Source organism: Erinaceus europaeus, chromosome 9 (genome assembly GCF_950295315.1).
Source record: "Erinaceus europaeus chromosome 9, mEriEur2.1, whole genome shotgun sequence".
NCBI classification, from domain to species: domain Eukaryota; kingdom Metazoa; phylum Chordata; class Mammalia; order Eulipotyphla; family Erinaceidae; genus Erinaceus; species Erinaceus europaeus.
Window position 1 is genome coordinate 53,246,737 of NC_080170.1, and position 17,634 is coordinate 53,264,370.

General features: G+C 38.6%; 1 protein-coding gene across 5 annotated transcripts in view; it reads left to right on the forward strand.

The window, feature by feature from the left end:
* Nucleotides 1–15,318, forward strand: part of RC3H1 (ring finger and CCCH-type domains 1) — a 72,799-nt gene extending 57,481 nt beyond the window's left edge. For 4 of the 5 annotated variants that reach the window (XM_060197912.1, XM_060197916.1, XM_060197914.1 and 1 more), the window contains exons 16-20: nt 1,100–1,190; nt 1,300–1,432; nt 4,621–4,791; nt 5,984–6,099; nt 8,071–15,318. In XM_060197912.1, the coding sequence (XP_060053895.1) occupies nt 1,100–1,190; nt 1,300–1,432; nt 4,621–4,791; nt 5,984–6,099; nt 8,071–8,221 (662 nt within the window). In that variant the 3' untranslated portion in view covers nt 8,222–15,318. The remainder of the gene's footprint in view (nt 1–1,099; nt 1,191–1,299; nt 1,433–4,620; nt 4,792–5,983; nt 6,100–8,070) is intronic. The other variant, XM_060197915.1, reaches the window with a different exon arrangement.
* The last annotated feature ends 2,316 nt before the right edge of the window (nt 15,319–17,634 follow it).

The following is a 17,634-nucleotide window of genomic DNA, read 5'->3' on the forward strand; positions in this document are numbered from 1 at the left end:
TGTGGGTTAGGCGCAGGTGGCGCAAACTGCAAAGACCTGCATAAGGATCCCGGTTCAAACCCCTGGCTCCCCACCTGCAGGGGGTCTCTTCACAGGTGGTGAAGCAGGCCTGCAGGTGTCTGTCTTTCTCTCCCCCTCTCTGTCTTCCCCTCTCTCCATTTCTCTCTGTCCTACCCAACAACAATAACAACAACGATAAACAAGGGCAACAAAAGGGGGGGAATTATATAATAAAAAAGAAAAGGAGTCCTAAAGGTGCAAATGAAAATTGTCTGTATGATGATTTCCTTTATAATGGATTCGTTGTTTTTATCAGTATTTAAATAATACATTTTGGGACTAAAGGCACTATAGAGAGAGCTTATCCAGCAGTTAACCCATGTCTGCAACCTTGGGATAACTACTGTGGTTTACAGTGGAGGTACTTGAGGTTCTGAACTTAGGAGGTGGGAATGCTATGGAATTATACCCCTGTTGACATGTAATTTTGTAAATATTGAGTTGCTAATAAAATAAATGAGATTGCTTATCAAGGCATTTGTTCAAGTTCAAGCTCCAGCACTACGTGGGGGTGCTTTGTCACCTTAGGATGCTGTTGTGGTGCTTTGGTGTCTCTCTAAATGAAAAAGTTGGCCCTGGAGTGGTAAAATTGTACATGTGCAATGGGTTCAGATCCCTCTAAAGTAAAAATTCTAATAACACACTTGTTTAAATTAAGAACAAAACTATAGGGTTGGGGAGATAGCATAGTGGTTATTGAAAAAGACTTTCATGCCTGAGGCTCAGGTTCCCAGATTCAGTCCTTAGTATTATCATAAACCAGAGCTGAATACTGCCCTGTTAATAAAAAATAACAAAAACCAAAGGCTGGTGTTATAGTGAGGTTTTGAAAAGCAGACATCCATACCCTATTGTGTGGTCTGGGAGATGGCGTACTAGATAAAGCATCAAATTCTCAATACCTTATTGTAATTCTGGTTGGCATCTTTTCAAATAATTCTTTATGGTGCCATGCCTGTTCCATTTAGATGATGGGTTCTTTAAAGGAAGTGTGAACTCTGGGAATCACTTCATGCTGCAATAAACAATTCTCTTACAGATTACAGTCCGTATGGACCCCATAGTGGCTGGGGAGGGTCTTCATATTCACCTCATCCGAACATACCTTCTCAGGGACATTTCAGTGAGAGGTAAGAGTCATTCTTTTTTACCTTTAGACACTTAAGTTAACTTTGTTTTCCTGGTCAGCTTTATTTTATATGTATTTCTATTTATTCCATGCTTTCTCTCCCACCAAAGGGATAGATTATCTATGTCAGAAGTGGCCAGTCATGGAAAGCCCCTCCCATCTATGGAGAGGGAACAGCTGCGATTAGAATTACAGCAATTAAACCATCAAATTAGCCAACAGACTCAGCTACGTGGACTAGAGGTACGAAACTATAGATAATGCCTTCATTTCAATTTTTGAAGGCTTCTCAAAAAAGATTTTTAAGGGTGGGAATTTTAGGTACTATCACCAAAATTATGAAGTTCTGTTTTCTTCTTTTTAAGTAAGTGCTTACAATATTTTAAAATTTTATTTATTTCATGGGAAAGGGAGAAAAGGAAAGGGAGACGTTAGAGCAACACTGTTGCATGTGGGGGAATTAAACTTTCAACCTCGTGCTTGGAAGTTTAAAGATCTATGGCTATGTCATCTCCTGGGCCACTTAAGTTCTATTTCTTTTTCTTTTTTTACTTATAAAAAGGAAACATTGACTAAACCATAGGATAAGAGGGGTACAACTTCACACAATTTCCACCACCAGATCTCTGTATCCCATCCTCTCCCCTATTCTTTCCTATTCTTTTTTTTTATTATTTTATTTTATTTATTCCCTTTTTTTGCCCTTGTTGTTTTATTGTTGTAGTTATTACTGTTGTTGTCGTTGTTGGATAGGACAGAGAGAAATGGAGAGAGGAGGGGAAGACAGAGAGGAGGAGAGAAAGATAGACACCTGCAGACCTGCTTCACCGCCTGTGAAGCGACTCCCCTGCAGGTGGGGAGCCGGGGTTCGAACCGGGATCCTTATGCTGGTCCTTGTGCTTTGCGCCACCTGCGCTTAACCCGCTGCGCTACAGCCCGACTCCCAGCTTTCCTATTCTTTAACCCTCTGGGAGTATGGAACCAAGGTCATTGTGGGATGCAAAAGGTGGAAGGTCTGGCTTCTGTATTTGCTTCCCCGCTGAACATGGGCATTGACAGGTTGATCCATACTCCCAGCCTATCTTTCTCTTTCCCTAGTGGGGAAGGGCTCTGGAGAAGTGGAGCTCCAGGACACATTGGTGGGATTGTCTGTCCAGGGAAGTCTGGTCGCATCCTGCTAGCATCTGGAGCCTGGTGGCTGAAAAGAGAGTTAGTATACAAAGCCAAACAAAGCAATACAAAGCTGGAAGGAATAGTGCAAATGAAGAGTTGGGGGGGGGGGGGCGCTCCATTTTGTAGATAGCTAGTAGGCATATTTTAGTTATATATTCCAAAGGGCCTGTGGCTATACTAGTGGTGGTTGTTTTTTTGTTTTGTTTTGTTTTTTTTGGGGGGGGGGTTTGCCTGAGCCTAAAATCTGATAAGCAGGTAAATCCTAATTTTTTTCTGGGGAGGTGATGTCATGGCTAGCAGAAGGACCAGAAAGCTGGATCAGGGAAGAGAGTAGCTCCCAATATGGGAAAGGTATATAAATATTGTTGACCTTAAGTTCTATTTCTTAGGAGTTGGTCTTGGTGGCCATTTTATTTATTTTCCCTTTTGTTGATCTTGTTGATTTTTATGGTTGTTGTAGTTGTTATTGATGTTGTCCTTGTTAGATAGAACAGAGAAGTGGAGAGAGGAAGGGAAGACAGAAGGGGGAGAGAAAGATAGACACCTGCAGACCTACTTCACTGCCTATGAAGTGATCCCCCTGCAGGTGGGGATCCCAGGGCTTGAATCAGCATCCTTACTTGTGCTTTGCACCATGTGCGCTTAACCCGCTGTACTACCATCCGACTCCCTTGCTGGCCATTCTTAAGATAATTTAGTTTATCTGTTACCTAACAATAGATACCTAAATTCCCAATGGGAGCTAATATTCCCTAATGATCCATTGAAGTTTAAGGTATGCAGCTTTTGTGAACAACTGATTTTAGTAAAATAATTGTCTTTTTTTTTTAGAAAAATTATTTATATGGGCAAGAAACAAGAGAGGAGCTCAGATGTGGGTAGAGGGCAAACCAGAGCACCTCTGTGGTACATGCAGCAGTGGGGATCAAACCAAGAAAATCAGGCATACAAACACAATGTTGAATTCTGTCTCCAGCCATGACTTCATTTCCCCCTCCTTACCTGCTTTCTTCCTGATTTTTTTTTTTAGTTGGGATTGGTAGTTTACAGTACATACAGCATTGGTTCTTTTACCTCCACCCAAGACAGTTACTTTGGTGTAATACACCAAAAATATTTATTTGTTAATAAAAATGACAAGGAGAAAACCAGAATATCACTCTGGCATATGCTGAGAATTGAACTCAGAACCTCATGGCCTGAGCATCTAATATTTTATCTACTGCTCACCTCCCAGACCACCTTCTTAAAAAAAAATCTGTCTCGGGACAAGCAAATGTCACACAGTAGACCACACATGTTAACGATGTACAAGTATTACTGAGTTCAGGCCCTAGCCCATCATGGGAATACCTGCAGTAGAGAAGCTTTATGAGTAGTGGAATTGTGCTTCAGTGTCCCTCTTCTCTCTCACTTCATCTAAAATGGAAGGGGTGGGGGAGAGAAAGGCCCCACTGGGAGTGGTAGAGTCATATAGGCAGCAATATCCTGCTAGCATAAATAAATAAAGCAGGAGAGATAATATCTTGGTTAAACAAAAAGATTTTCATGCCTGAGTCTCCAAAGTTCCAGGTTCAGTCTTTAATACCACCATAAAACAGAGCTGAGCAACCCTCTGGTCTCTCTCATTAAAATGAAACAATAACTAAATGTTTTGCTGTTTATCTTTTGTTTTTACCAGAGCACTGCTGTATTCTAGCTTGTGGTGTTGCTTGGGACTGAACCTGGGATCTTTGATACCACAGGCATGAAAATCCTCTTCATAACCATTATACTGTCTCCACAGTACAAATGAATAAAACTTTTTTCTTAATTTTTATTTACTTTTAGTCAGAAATAGGTAGGCACCAGAAAACACTGCCCAACTCTGATTTATGGTGGTGCTGGGGATTGAGCCTGATATCTCAGTGCCTCAGGTATGAGAATCTTTTTCTTTTTTTTTTTTTTCTTTTTTTTTCTTTTTTAATTTTTTATTTAAGAAAGGATTAGTGGACAAAAGCATAAGGTAGGAGGGGTACAAGAGAATCTTTTTCATAACCAGTATGCTATCTCCCCAGCCCATAAATCTTTAAGAAAAAAAAAGTAGAGCATAGGACTTAGAATGGTACTCAAAGAGACAGTGCCTTAAGTTGCATGTTTTTTACTCCAAAGGCCTACCTGATAAGCTGCCTAAGACTGTGGCCCTGAATAGGGCCAGGTCATACTGTGCATGGTTTGAAATATGTTGAGTTGTGTATGTGCTTGACTTTATGTGCTAGGCTGTTAGTAACAAGCTGGTGTTGCAGAGGGAGACCAACACCTTGGCAGGCCAACCACAGCCCCCACCACCACCTCCAAAGTGGCCTGGAATGATCTCAAGTGAGCAGCTGAGCTTGGAACTGCACCAGGTGGAAAGGGAAATAGGGAAAAGAACCCGAGAACTGAATATGGTGAGTGTTAGGGTGGGAAAGGAGGGAATGGTGAAAGAAAAGCTTCTGTGTAAGCCATGTCTCCAAAATCATGGCTCTAGAGTTCTAGAATCATCACTCTAGGGCATTCCAATAAATCTCATGATGAGCTGCCAACCTAATAACATCTATTATTCCTCATTCCCTTTTGGTTTGAATATGTTGAGAATCTTGAGAATTTTACATAATGAAAAACTTCTACTTAGTAGTTAATAAAATGATAACTTAAAGTTTTCGTAAACATACTGATTAGGGAAAATAACATAATTTTCATAGAGCTTACATTATGTAGACAAAATCAGTCTATACGTCAATACACTCTGGTGGAATTGTACCCATGGATATGTGTATGGTGTGACTCTGCACGAACACTCAATTTAAAAAAAATTTTAAATGATTTTTGTTATTTATTGATGGTTTGTAAGATTGTAAGATTAGAGAGAGAGATAGCTCTAATTGTGCCCACCACTAAGGTTCTTAAGGTTCTGTGCCCTCCTCCACCCTCATCCCAGTGAGAACCACCACATGGACATTTTTTTTTTTTTTTTTGCCTCCAGGGTTATCACTGGTGCTCATTACCTGCGCTACGAATCCACTGCTCTTGATGGCCATTTTTTCCATTTTGTTGTTGTTTATTTTATTGTTGTTGGATAGGACAGAGAGAAATCAGGAGAGATGGGGAAGACAGAGAGGAGGAGAGAAAGATAGACACCTGCAGACCTGCTTCACCGCCTGTGCAGGTGGGGAGCCGGGGTTCGAACCGGGATCCTTATGCCGGTCCTTGTGCTTTGCGCCACCTGCGCTTAACCCGCTGCGCTACAGCCCGACTCCCTGACCTTCTTTTTAAACAGATAAATGGGGTATTTAATTTTCCAGCTTTTAATGATATATTTTTTAGATAACTTACATTTTTACTTTTTTTCAAAACAGTTTTTCTTTGTAATTTTTCCATATTAACTTGAGCATTCTTTCTTGCCCAACTTAGATAGTGAACAAGTCAGCTGTACTTTAGTTTTTATGTGTGTATTTCTCTCAGACTACCTATTGTGCTTATTTTACCAAACTAAATCGGATTCCTAGATAAGTTTATATTGTCTACCTTTTGTCTCTCTTTCATTAATACTATTTTCATTAAAATGAAAGATAATTGTATTTGTTTTCTTTCATTTCAAAGGAGAATCAGTGTTCTCTGGACATTAAAAGCAAACTAAATACAAGTAAGCAAGCAGAAAATGGACAGCCAGAACCTCAAAACAAAGTTCCAGCTGAAGACCTTACATTGACATTCAGGTAAAGAGATACCTTTAAAAACTAGTTTTCAGGAGCTGGATGGTATCACACCTGGTTGAGAGTGCACATGTTACAATACACAAGGACCCAGGTTCGAGCCTTTGGTCCCCAATGCAGAGGGAAAGCTTTGCAAGTGGTGACACTGTGCTGCAGGTGTCTCTCTCTCTCTGTGTATGTCTCTCTCCCTCTCTACCCCTCCCTTCCTTTGATTTCTGACTGTCTCTAATCAGTAAATAAATAAAAGATAATACAAAAAATATTTTTCATAAATTTAGGAAGCATAAAGAAACTTTTAGCTCACTGAGTTGGGTATGTGCCTTGCCACAGCCCATGTTGAAAGCCCTGGCACCACATGGGAGATACTATAATCACCAGAAGAAGCTCTGGTGCTATAATATCTCTGTCTCTCTCTTTCTCTGAATGAAAAAGACCTGGAGGCCCCAGCTAAAGTCTTATACTAGGGTTGGCAAAATAACTCCCTTGGATAGTGCATCTGCATTTCCATGCATGCAACCCAGGTTCAAGCCCAGTCTTCACTGAATTAGAGGTATCTTTGGTATCGTTTTCTGTCTCTGCCTCCCCCCCCCCCCCCGTGTGTGTGTTTGTGTGTGTATCTACTTTTCTTGTCTGCAAAAAAAAAAAGGCCCAGAGCAGTAAAGCTTCTTTGACAATCAAAAACAGTTTCTTCTCCCCCCCCCCCTTTTTTATTCCCTCCAAGATTATCACTGGGACTCCATGCCTGACAATTCCACTGCTCCCCCCAGCCATTTTTTTCTTTTATTTGTTCTTAATAGAAGATGAAAGAAAAAGGAGGGAGTCAGGCTGTTCCGCAGTGGTTAAACACAGGTGGTGTAAAGCGCAAGGACTGGAGTAAGGATCCCGGTTTGAGCCCTGGCTCCCCACCTGCAGGGGAGTCACTTCACAGGTGGTGAAGCAGGTCTGCAGGTGTCTATCTTTCTCTCCCCCTCTCTGTCTTCCCCTCCTTTCTCCAATTCTCTCTGTCCTATCCAACAATGACAACAACAATAATAATAACCACAACAATAAAACAATAAGGGCAACAAAAGGGAATAAATAAATAAATAAATAAATATTAAAAAAAAGAAAGAAAGAAAGAAAAAGGAGAGAATCCCTAGGGGGCCAGGCAGTAGTGCACCAAGTTAAGTGCACATAGTACAAAGTGTAAGGGTCCCGGTTTGAGCCCCCACTCCCACCTGCAGCAGGGAGGCTTCACAAGCAGTGAAGCAGGGCTGCAGGTATCTTATCTTTATCTCCCCCTTCTCTCTGTCCTGTTCAATAAAATGGGGGGATTGGGGATTGGCCTCCAGGAACAGTGGATTCTCATCAGCGATAACCCTGGAGCCAGTAATAATGATGGTGATGATGATGACATGAGAGAGTCCCCTAAAGGCACTCCCATGTGATGTCTAGTGCTTAAGCCTGGGTTCTTACATGTGGTAATGCGTGTACTCTACTGAATAAGCTACTTGCCACTGCCACCCCCCAAGCACTTTTTGTTTAAAGAGCCTAAAATTATGCAGCCTAGTATTTCCATCAGAACTGATTACTATGAAAGTAGCCAAAGTTGAAGTGTGTGCAAATGGGTATGCTCCAATGAAATTTTATTTACAAAACAGGCAGCTGGGGAGGGAGTAGATAGCATAATGATTAAAGTGGTCTGGGAGGTGGCACCGTGGATAGCATATGATTATGCAAAGAGACTCTCATGCTTGAGGCTACGAAGTCCCAAGTTCATTCCCCCTCACCACTGTAACCCAGAGCTGAGCAGTGGTCTGGTATTTAAAAAATAATAAATAAAATGATTCAAAAACAACTAGCTGGCTAGCATTGTTAGTCTCTGTCCTCACACATGGATATAGAACTGTGTATAATGTGTAGAAGCCATTCATGCTACTAAGTGATCATTTTATCCGCTCATAAAAATTCCAACTTTCTCTTTAATGTTAACAGTGATGTACCTAATGGGTCAGCCTTGACACAAGAGAACATCAGCCTCCTCTCCAACAAGACGAGCTCTCTCACACTGTCTGAGGACCCTGAGGGCGGAGGGGATAACAACGACTGCCAGAGACCAAGCAACACACCCAGTTCTGCACCATAACTTCTGAGGAGTCCTGCCTATGCTTTCTGCTCCTCATGATTTTGTGGAGTGCAGGGATAGGAGGACAGCTACTCCTAACTTCTCTGAGAGTGGTCAGAGAAATCCAGGAAAGGCAGCAGAGGCAATGTGCATAGCACCACTACTAAGAACAAAACCTGCACATAGTTCACATTAATGCATTTTTTAATTTAAAAAAAGACAAAGAAAAAGAAAATTAGCAGTATCTGCAAGCAATTCAGATTAAATTTGTTTTTGTTCTGTGAATGAACTTTATTTTAATAACTTTGGACGCCTTGGATCCAGGGCTTTAAAAAAAAGAAGATATTATATATACACTCTGTTTGATTAATTGTATGATCTTAATGAAGTAGGTTTTTCTTGTATTTTGGTATTATTACATACCCAGTGTATAATTTCTTATCCTCAAGCCTTTCCAACTTTCACAGCCCTATAAATTAAAACAGACAGAAAGCACCAACCTTTCTGAAAATTCTGTGGTGCTTGAGAGACAGTAATAGACTAATTATTAGAAAATGTGCAGCAAACCAATATTCTGAGAGCTGTTATCTGTTAGCTGTTACCCTTTTCCTCCTGCTTTCTTGATCACTAGTTTCATATATAGGTACATTTTTCATGACACTAAAAAAAATTTTTTTTTTGTTTTTATTTCCAACTTTTCAGGAACATAATTCCTTATTACAGGTCCTATTTCGATTAATGCAATCAGATTTATTAGATTTAAGTGATTATCTTAAGACCAAACTGTGACTTGTTTGTGCTGAAAATCCATGGTTGGTATATTGTCCATATAGTTCTGATGGTTGGAAGTTTAAAGCTGTGCTTTTCCGGTCTGAACATGTGCAGAAATGCTCACAAACTATAACAATCAACCATGTTTTAAAACTGCAGCATTTGACTTGAACATAAAATGGACAGAGCTACAGTATTCAGTGAATATTTTTATTTTACTCTTGAAACCCCGAAGAAATTTTGTATATAATTGAGCCCCTGACATTCAGAGAGATCTGATGGTTTTCAAAGAGATAGATTACTTGGATCTTAAGAATAGTTTATGAACAGAGAAGTTATTGCTGTTGAGAATTAGCAAGTTAAATAGTAAATACTGAGAAGTCCGTTTTCATAGATTTGGCTTTACAGTACTGAAAACATTCAAGGAGGTGTTAAAGAATAAAGAAGACATTTTATTTTAGTTATGCTGCACATATTCTGATGGCACATGTCTATTCTGAACTGTGATCTTGATTTAAAAATGTTAAGTGGGGATTATTTGATAAATCGATTCACCCTCCCCAACCTGCTATAAGCGTGATTTAAAAAAAAAAAAAAATTGTTCCCTTTCTGGATTATACTACTAAGACAGAAAGCACTGGTTATGTAATAAGTTACTGCATTGCTTTGGTTGGGTAAAAGCAAGAGTTTGTATTTTTCTTGTTTCTTATTTTCTTAACCCGTAACTCCTGCTGAGGTCGTAACCACCTCAGTCTAAGCTCTCTGTGTTCATCATACTGTTGACTGAAATAAATGGGGGGAGGGAAGGGGGGTAATACAGTCCTGCCATTGCCTACCAGTAGGAGAGACCAAACAGAACACTCATTTGAGTAGCAATTATTTAATTTGCCCAGTCAAGGCACCGTGTTTATATACTATTTCACATTGAATTTGATTAAGCCCTACAGACCTGGCTGGTCAAGGATTTGATATACACATATTGGCTTGGGATTCGAGCTTTCTTTTTTTATTTAAATAAAAATTTATATATATATATTATATATATACAGATATACATGGCTATATCTGTATATATATTGGTATGTTTTAAGGATTTTTTCGCATGAGTGCAGCTGTTGCAACAGGTGACTGATTGGGAGGTAGAAGCACTGAATGAAGATGGAGACATGTTTTCAGTTGATGTCCACATTTGCCTTTTTTATACACTTTTTTTTAACCTGCTTACATTTATTCTTTAAGTGTTTATTGTTTTTTTGGGAGAAGGAAAGAAACTTAGATGTCTGACAGAGTCCCCAGATTTTTAATTTCTCTTTATAACCATAAGAAGCAACATTCTTCTGCAGGCAATTCTGGGCAGATGTTATATCTTCTTTGGACATGTCAGATAGTTCCTAAATTTAAGAAGCACTTGGTTCAGTATGTACCTCAAAATGACTGAGTTACTGACTGGAAGAGAATTTGTGGGTAATGATTTTGTTGAAGTTCCAAATAAAGGTAAAATTCCATTTTGAGTATTTGTTGAACCCCTTATACAGTTTCTGTTATTCTTGTTCTTATTTCTTTCAAATACACTCATTCTTGCTTTCACCAGTTTGATTCTGTGAACTAGGCTGAAACGGATTAATTTCTATACTCTCCCTAATCCAAGGAAAACCAGAAATAAGTCTTTGTTTTGAATTAATATAACAGCTTCTTTCAATTTTTAAGGAATTTTCATGGGGGTGGGGGAAAGAACTCTTAAATCCAAGATCTAAGCCTTAATTCTAGCTGTACCTCTCTAAGGCCTCACACTACAGAAAAAACCTAGTGGGAGAAAGGCAGAAAAATAGTACCTTGTCCCGTTGTGCCTATAACTTACCTGTTTTAAATCGGTCGTTCTGCCTTAACTCATTGAAATCCTTACAACTTTCCTACTGACTGATCACCAGCAGGCTTTAAAATTCAGTAAAACCTCCAAAATTTGAGGATATTTTTCCCCTTTTCCTTTTCTCTGAGATAGGCTTTGGTATGATGTACCTATAAGAGTAAATGACCTGTTTGGTCAAGTTTGTTTATAACTATTTTCTTTTCAAGACTTATGAAAAGCATTGATTTCCTTTGCATCTTGATTTTATTACTTTAAAGAAACCAGATAGGAAATAAGACAATGTTTTTGCTTTATATTTATTAAAATAATAATTCCTTCTGAAAATGACTTTTTGCTTTTCACTGAAATCAGAAGCAAGCCTTTGACATCTCAGATGAACATAAAGATTCTGAAAGGATTTGCAATATTCACTTTTGTTTAGCTAACAAAACCAGGACTTTATTGTAGCTGGGAATGTAAAGGTATTTTGACTTAGTCTTTTTCAAGTTCCTCTAAAAAAGAGTAGAAGGACCAAGAATATAATCTCTTTAATATAGATTAAATTTCCTACATATATGCAGTTTTTTGCCTTACTTATAGATATTGTCACAAAATAAGTCCAATCCCTGGCTTGTCTTGGGCAATTTACAAAGGCTGAAGTGACCAAAGATCCATTCTTGTTACATTGCTGATTAACAACACACATTAATAGTATGTGTTTCTAGAGATGTTCAGATTATAAGACTGAATCTAATGCCAGCAACAACTCCTCAGCTACTCAGAATGTAGAAATTTCTTTGATATAGCATTAATGTGGACAATTTGCTTCTTCTATTTTCTCCTCCTCTGATCTTTCCCATGTACTTATTCTTTTGACTAGAAAACATAAATTGGCGTGATTCTCATTTTCTGCTTAAATATGTAACTCTATCAGGTTTTCCATAGGTCTTGAGGGTTGGAGCTCTAAGTTGTTTTATTTTCTGATCCTTTTCTCTCTCTCAAATTTCCCTTGACTTACCCACTGCTCTCCCCAATCTGCAACAGTGACAGTTTGCTGCCTCAAAACAGAGCATTCAAATGAATTCGCTTAGCCAATAACTTCTGTGAAGTTGCCTTTTCTAATGGTGTTATTACTCAGTGATGCACAAATGTGGTATTTGCCCTACTGGTAGGCAAGCAAAGAAAGGGTCTAGTTTAAGAGTGGTAACCTGCTGTTTTTGTTTTTTTTTTTTTTTTCTCTCAGAGAGCCAAAGACTTGTGCTTTACTCTTTTTTGGTTTGGGGAGAAATAGGAACCATTTTAATTGTGAAGCCTTTTAGTATTTGTAAGTTGATGTACTGTGTTGGTAGATATATCTAAAGTTAACTATTAATGTTAGCTGGCCTTATAAAATGTAAATTAATGAAAATTCATTATTGTCTTTAAACCAGTGAGTGTCATCTTTTATAGTATTTTGTGAAAGTAGTCATCTCCCAATCCCCCCCCCCCCCACTGCATCCCCATCCCCCCTTTGTGTGTTTTTATTTTTAACTTGTGCCTAAAGGACAATCTACTATGGTCAAGTAAAGAATTCATGAACATGTGACTGCTGAGACATAATTAAGTATAATCAGTTCATGTTAGGTTATATTCACATTTGGGAAAAATATTCCTTTCACTAAACAGTCTTTGGTATTACTTATATACAAATGCTAATGGATGATGGTCTAATGTCTTTTTCCATTTTTTGCATATTTTAAAAGAATTGAGTAAAGGTTTTATATATTAAATCTATCTGTAGAAATCACCTGGAAGAATTTATTTTGTTGAAAATACAAGGCCCATATGTTTGAGGAGAAATCAATAACCCATCTGGAAATTAACTGCAGTGTTAATTACATAGGTTTTTGCCCTAAAAGAGTCCAACAAAAATTTTTTTTCAGTTGGTGATAAATATAATTACAAAGGAATCAATCTCCTTTTTGAAAAATCTGCCTGTCCTTTTAGATAACTATTAGGCAAAACTACTAACTATGACAAATTTTACTGCTAGCATTAGTGATTGAACAAGCAGTTCACTGCTGTTACCACTGACCTCAGTACCTATTGGTTGGTTCATACTTCCACCTTGCACAGCTATGGTTCCTATATTTGTTGTTTCAACTCAGCTGTTTCAAATTTTTTACTGAGTAATTAGGAGTTGTTGGGAGATTGCTATTCACTTTTAAAGGGTTTTGTTGTTGTTGTTGTTTGTTTTGTTTGGTATTACTTCATCAATTCTTTGAGCCAAGGGGGCTGGGGGGGATGACACAGGACTGTTTTTGTCCGAAAGGTACAGTTGTGGCAGATAATGACTTATGGTTTGGTTGTTACGGTTTTTTTTTTTTTTCACATATGCTAGATTATAACATAACTAATAATCAGAAAATGCCATCACCAGGAAGAAGTAACACCTTTTAATAGTAAATATATCGAATACTTACTATTAAATCCAATAGGTGGATTTTCAATACTGCATTGAACAAAGTAGTTAACACTTTGAAATCCCATTGTGATAAGGAACCACTTAAACTCATGTTTTCAGAACCTGTGAATTTTCAGCCAAACATTGAATTTCCCCTAAACTGTACTCCTGAGGAAAATATCCCTAGAGTTAAACCTTTTATGTTAGAAAGTGTATGTCATGATTAGCTAAGAGAGAAGCTTAAACCTCAAGCCAATATTGAGTCCAAATATATGTGTTTAGAAAAATAAAACCCTGTAGAGTTACAATGTGTACTACATACTAGATAAGATGACACTTTTTTTTCTTCTTTTTTTTTGCTCTTAGGTATTTACAAGTCTTTGGCATCCATTCTAGGTTGTACAACCAGAGTCATCTTGTAACTGGAAACTGTTAGGTGGCCCATCCCAGCTGGTATATGAAAGAGTCAAAACTAGCTTGCAAATTCACATATTGGTTGGATAATCCATTGACTTTTTTTTGGGGGGGTGCCTAATTTTTAAAAGAATTAACAATTGCCAATGCAATCTCTTCACTAGGGCATATGACTGTCATTCTCAGTAATAACTGGACCATCATGCCAACTATTCTGACTTGGTCATTTTGAGTTTTCGCTTATCATTTGTACAACCTCTGCTTATCTGAGACACTATCCTGAGCTTTTTTCAGGTTATAGTTGTCTAGATTTTCATTGTCATCCATTTCCCCTTTTATCGATAAACTCAGTTTTACACCTTCTGATAAAAAGGTTTGTTTTACTCATTGATTCATAGGTCTCATTGCCTTACTTTAGGATGATGTATTATAACTTGTGGAATAAAACAGGACAGTGGACTAAGATACTGAACAGATTCAATCCCCATCACCACCATAAACCAGAACTTTGGTCAGAATAAAAATGGCAAACAAGATCTTGTAACCACTTAAAACACTTTCCAGTTTGTAAGATTCCTCTTTGTGTGTGACATCTTTTGTCCTTGCTCCCCTTCTGACTATGGTCAATTTGATCTTTAAGGCTCATACCAGTCTCCCCGAGACATTCTGTAGTCATTATCATCCTTTTGGGTGGATTTTATTTTGTTTTAACTTTTTAACACTGATGTCTATTTGCTTGGGATAGAGCTTGTGTAATTTACCAATCGTATTGATTGTATGTGATTGTGCCCTGCAGAGGTATATTTAACAAGACAAAAATAATATAGTTTAGTATAGGAGCCCATGAGATTTGAGTCAGGCTATAAATAACTTCCTGGAGAACAATTATATAGTTTTAGGTAGTGAGAATTTATATCTGATAGACAGAACCACTGTTAAGAAAGGTTATATCTTGTCTCTCTACTTCTTTTTCCCTTAACTCCCTGTTCTTTCTTGTATCCCTTTTCCCACCTACTTAGAAATAGGAATGTTAACTTGTAGTGACAACTTGGTTTTTTTTTTCGATTGTTGCCAACTTAAAAAGTGAAGTCAAATAGGTAATGGGTTAGAATTTCACAAGCTGTGAATAATGAATTCCATATGTGGCAAACTGTGGAAGTTTATTTAAAGGTGTTACCTTCTGAAAGTTCTCTTGGAGTAGAAAAAAGAACGCTGTTTGAAATGTACCAATTTCCTCTCTTTGTTAATCTGTTTATATTTCTAATTTTTAAAACAAGTGAGGTGGAATATAAAGAAATTCAAGATATTTAGGGCAGCAGAAGTCTGGATCTATTAAGTAAATATTTCACTTGTTACAGGTTTTTGAAATGATCACGCCATCTTTTCTCGATATTTGTGTGCATGTTGTTTCTATCAAAATGCCACAGTTTATTAAAATGCTAATTGCCTTTATTACCTTGGAAACTGACTAAGCCTCATGTTGCTCCTAATTAGTGTTTAAAGCCCCCAAGAGTTGCAGATAAAAAGATTATTTTAACAGATAGGAGGAGGTGATTCACCTTTTGGCTTGTAAATATATGAAAGTGTCTACAAGGTCTTTATCTGCTTTCTGTCAGCATTTATATTAAATGATAAATTAATGAGGAGACACTTGTAGTCTATTTTGTAAATGAGTCTGTGCCATCGTACTCTAATCTTGGGGTTATTTTCTTACTCCTTTTTAATGAAGTTTGTGCTTTTTTTAATTGAAAAATTAGGGCTAATAATGTTCCAGCAAACACATAGTAGGCACTTTTATATATTTTATTTTTTTTATCAGGAATCAGTCCACCTTTACACTACTGCACTACTGTTCAGATTCCTCCATTCCAACTCAGGTGATTTCACAGTCAGTTGAGACCCAACGGTCAGCAAGATTTTATGGCTAACAGTGTCTAGTTTCTATGGTTTCTCTAGAAGTATAACTGTTGTAACTGGAGTTTCCTTTAAAATAGCTAAGTATGTTTTTTCTGTTTTGTTTGAGTGTTTCATTAAAAAAAAAATGTTAATAGTTGGGGCCAGGTGGTGGTGCCACCTGGTTGAGAGCACATGTTACATTGTGTAAGGACCCTGGCTTAGGCCCCTGGTCCACACCTGCAGGAGGAAAGCTTCATGGGTGGTGAAGCCGGGCTGCAGGTATCTCTTATCTCCCCTGCCCTCTCAATTTCTGGCTACCTCTATCCAATAAATAGATAATAAAAATAAATGTATTAGTGGATATAAGATTATAGGGGTATAGTTCCACACCACAGCCATCACTGAAATTCTATACCCTCACCCCCACCCCAAACCATAACCACCAGAGCTCTCACAAAGAGAGGCTGACTACTGGGGCCAGGTGGTGGTGCACCTGTTTGAGCGCACATGTTAAAATGCACAAGGGGAAATGTAGGCTGAGGCCATGTCTGGAAAGCTGTGTGCCATCCTAGACAACTGGAAATTTATGCTTTTTTTTTTTTTTTTTTGCCTCCAGGGTTATCGCTGGGACTCAGTGGAGACTACAAATCCACTGTTCCTGGTGGCCATTTTTTTCTTTCTTTTTAAAATTGGTTAGGACAGAGAGAAAGGGGAGACACACAGAGAAAGATAAACACGGCAAGGCAGACCTGCTTCACCGCTTGTGAAGCGACCCCCTCCAACCCCGTGGGTGGGGAGCTAGTGACTCGAACAGAGGTCCTTGAGCTTCATATTATGTGTGTTCAACCCGGTGTGCCACCATCCAGTCCCCAAAAATTATGCCTTGGCAGTTTAAAAACACTAGATTAAGCCAGAGCAGGAGTGAAATAGGACCTTGGGACAGAATCTGTTGTAGTACAAGAAATAATGATAGGAGTAGAACTTCAGAAATTAAGAGGGGAAGAATTTTGGTGACTTTAACTGAGCATCGAGAGCAGATGGCACAGACACTTAGCATCCAAATGAGTGACATCAAAGTCAGCAGCTTCCCTTTACTAAGTCCTTAAAAATAATTCCATTTTAAGGAGAACCTACAGTCGTCTCAGTGGGGTTATTTGATCTTGTTTCCCTCCCCATCTTCTGAGTAGGCCTTGTGATTTCCTGATATCAAACAAGAAAACCAGGTGTACTCCTAGACCTGGGATTTGACATTTACCACAGACTGAGAAGCTGAAGGATTTGGCCTGCAGCACATTTCCTAGTTAGCTGAATTCCTGCAGCTACACAAAATAGGATTCCTGAAGTTTGTTTCTGTGAGAAACCAGCAAACTATGATCAACCAACACCTACTAGTTTCATCAGTCATGTGAGGAGAACTTGGTCAAATACGCTAGAGCAGAGGTGGGAAAGAAACCACTTACGAACTGGCCAGTGCTGTCAACACTGGCATTGGCCTAAGCCTCACTATTCATTGTTTTTATTTCCCAACTCATCCTCCCTCCTACCTTTTCCAGCAAACTTTTCTTCCACTATCTCTGCTTGTGCTCTGTCTTCCTTCTCTCTTTCACCATGTACAATTTATAAAAATAATGTAGAAACTAGATTTTGGGGACCAGGTGGTGGCGCACCAGGTTAAGCACTCATAGTTCAAAAGGACCTGTGCCAAGGATCCCAGTTCTAGCCTCTGGCTCCCCACCTGGGGGTGGGGGTCACTTCACACAAGGTGAAGTAGGTCTGCAGGGTTCTGTCTTTCTCCCTCTCTATCTTCCCCTCCCCTCTCAATTTTTCTGTTGTATCCAAAAAAAGTAAAAAGTGGCCATAATAGTGCAGGCACCAAGCCCCAGCAATAACCCTAGGACAAAAAATTTAAAAAAAAATTTAAACAGAAGCAGTAAATATTGACTGTCTGCTCTTCTCTCTTGCTAAGTCTCCTGAGAATACCAATCCTTCTGATACATATTTGTTAACTTTACATTTGGGAGGAGTATAGAATATTTTCCTGTTAATAAGTCAGCGAGGCTACAC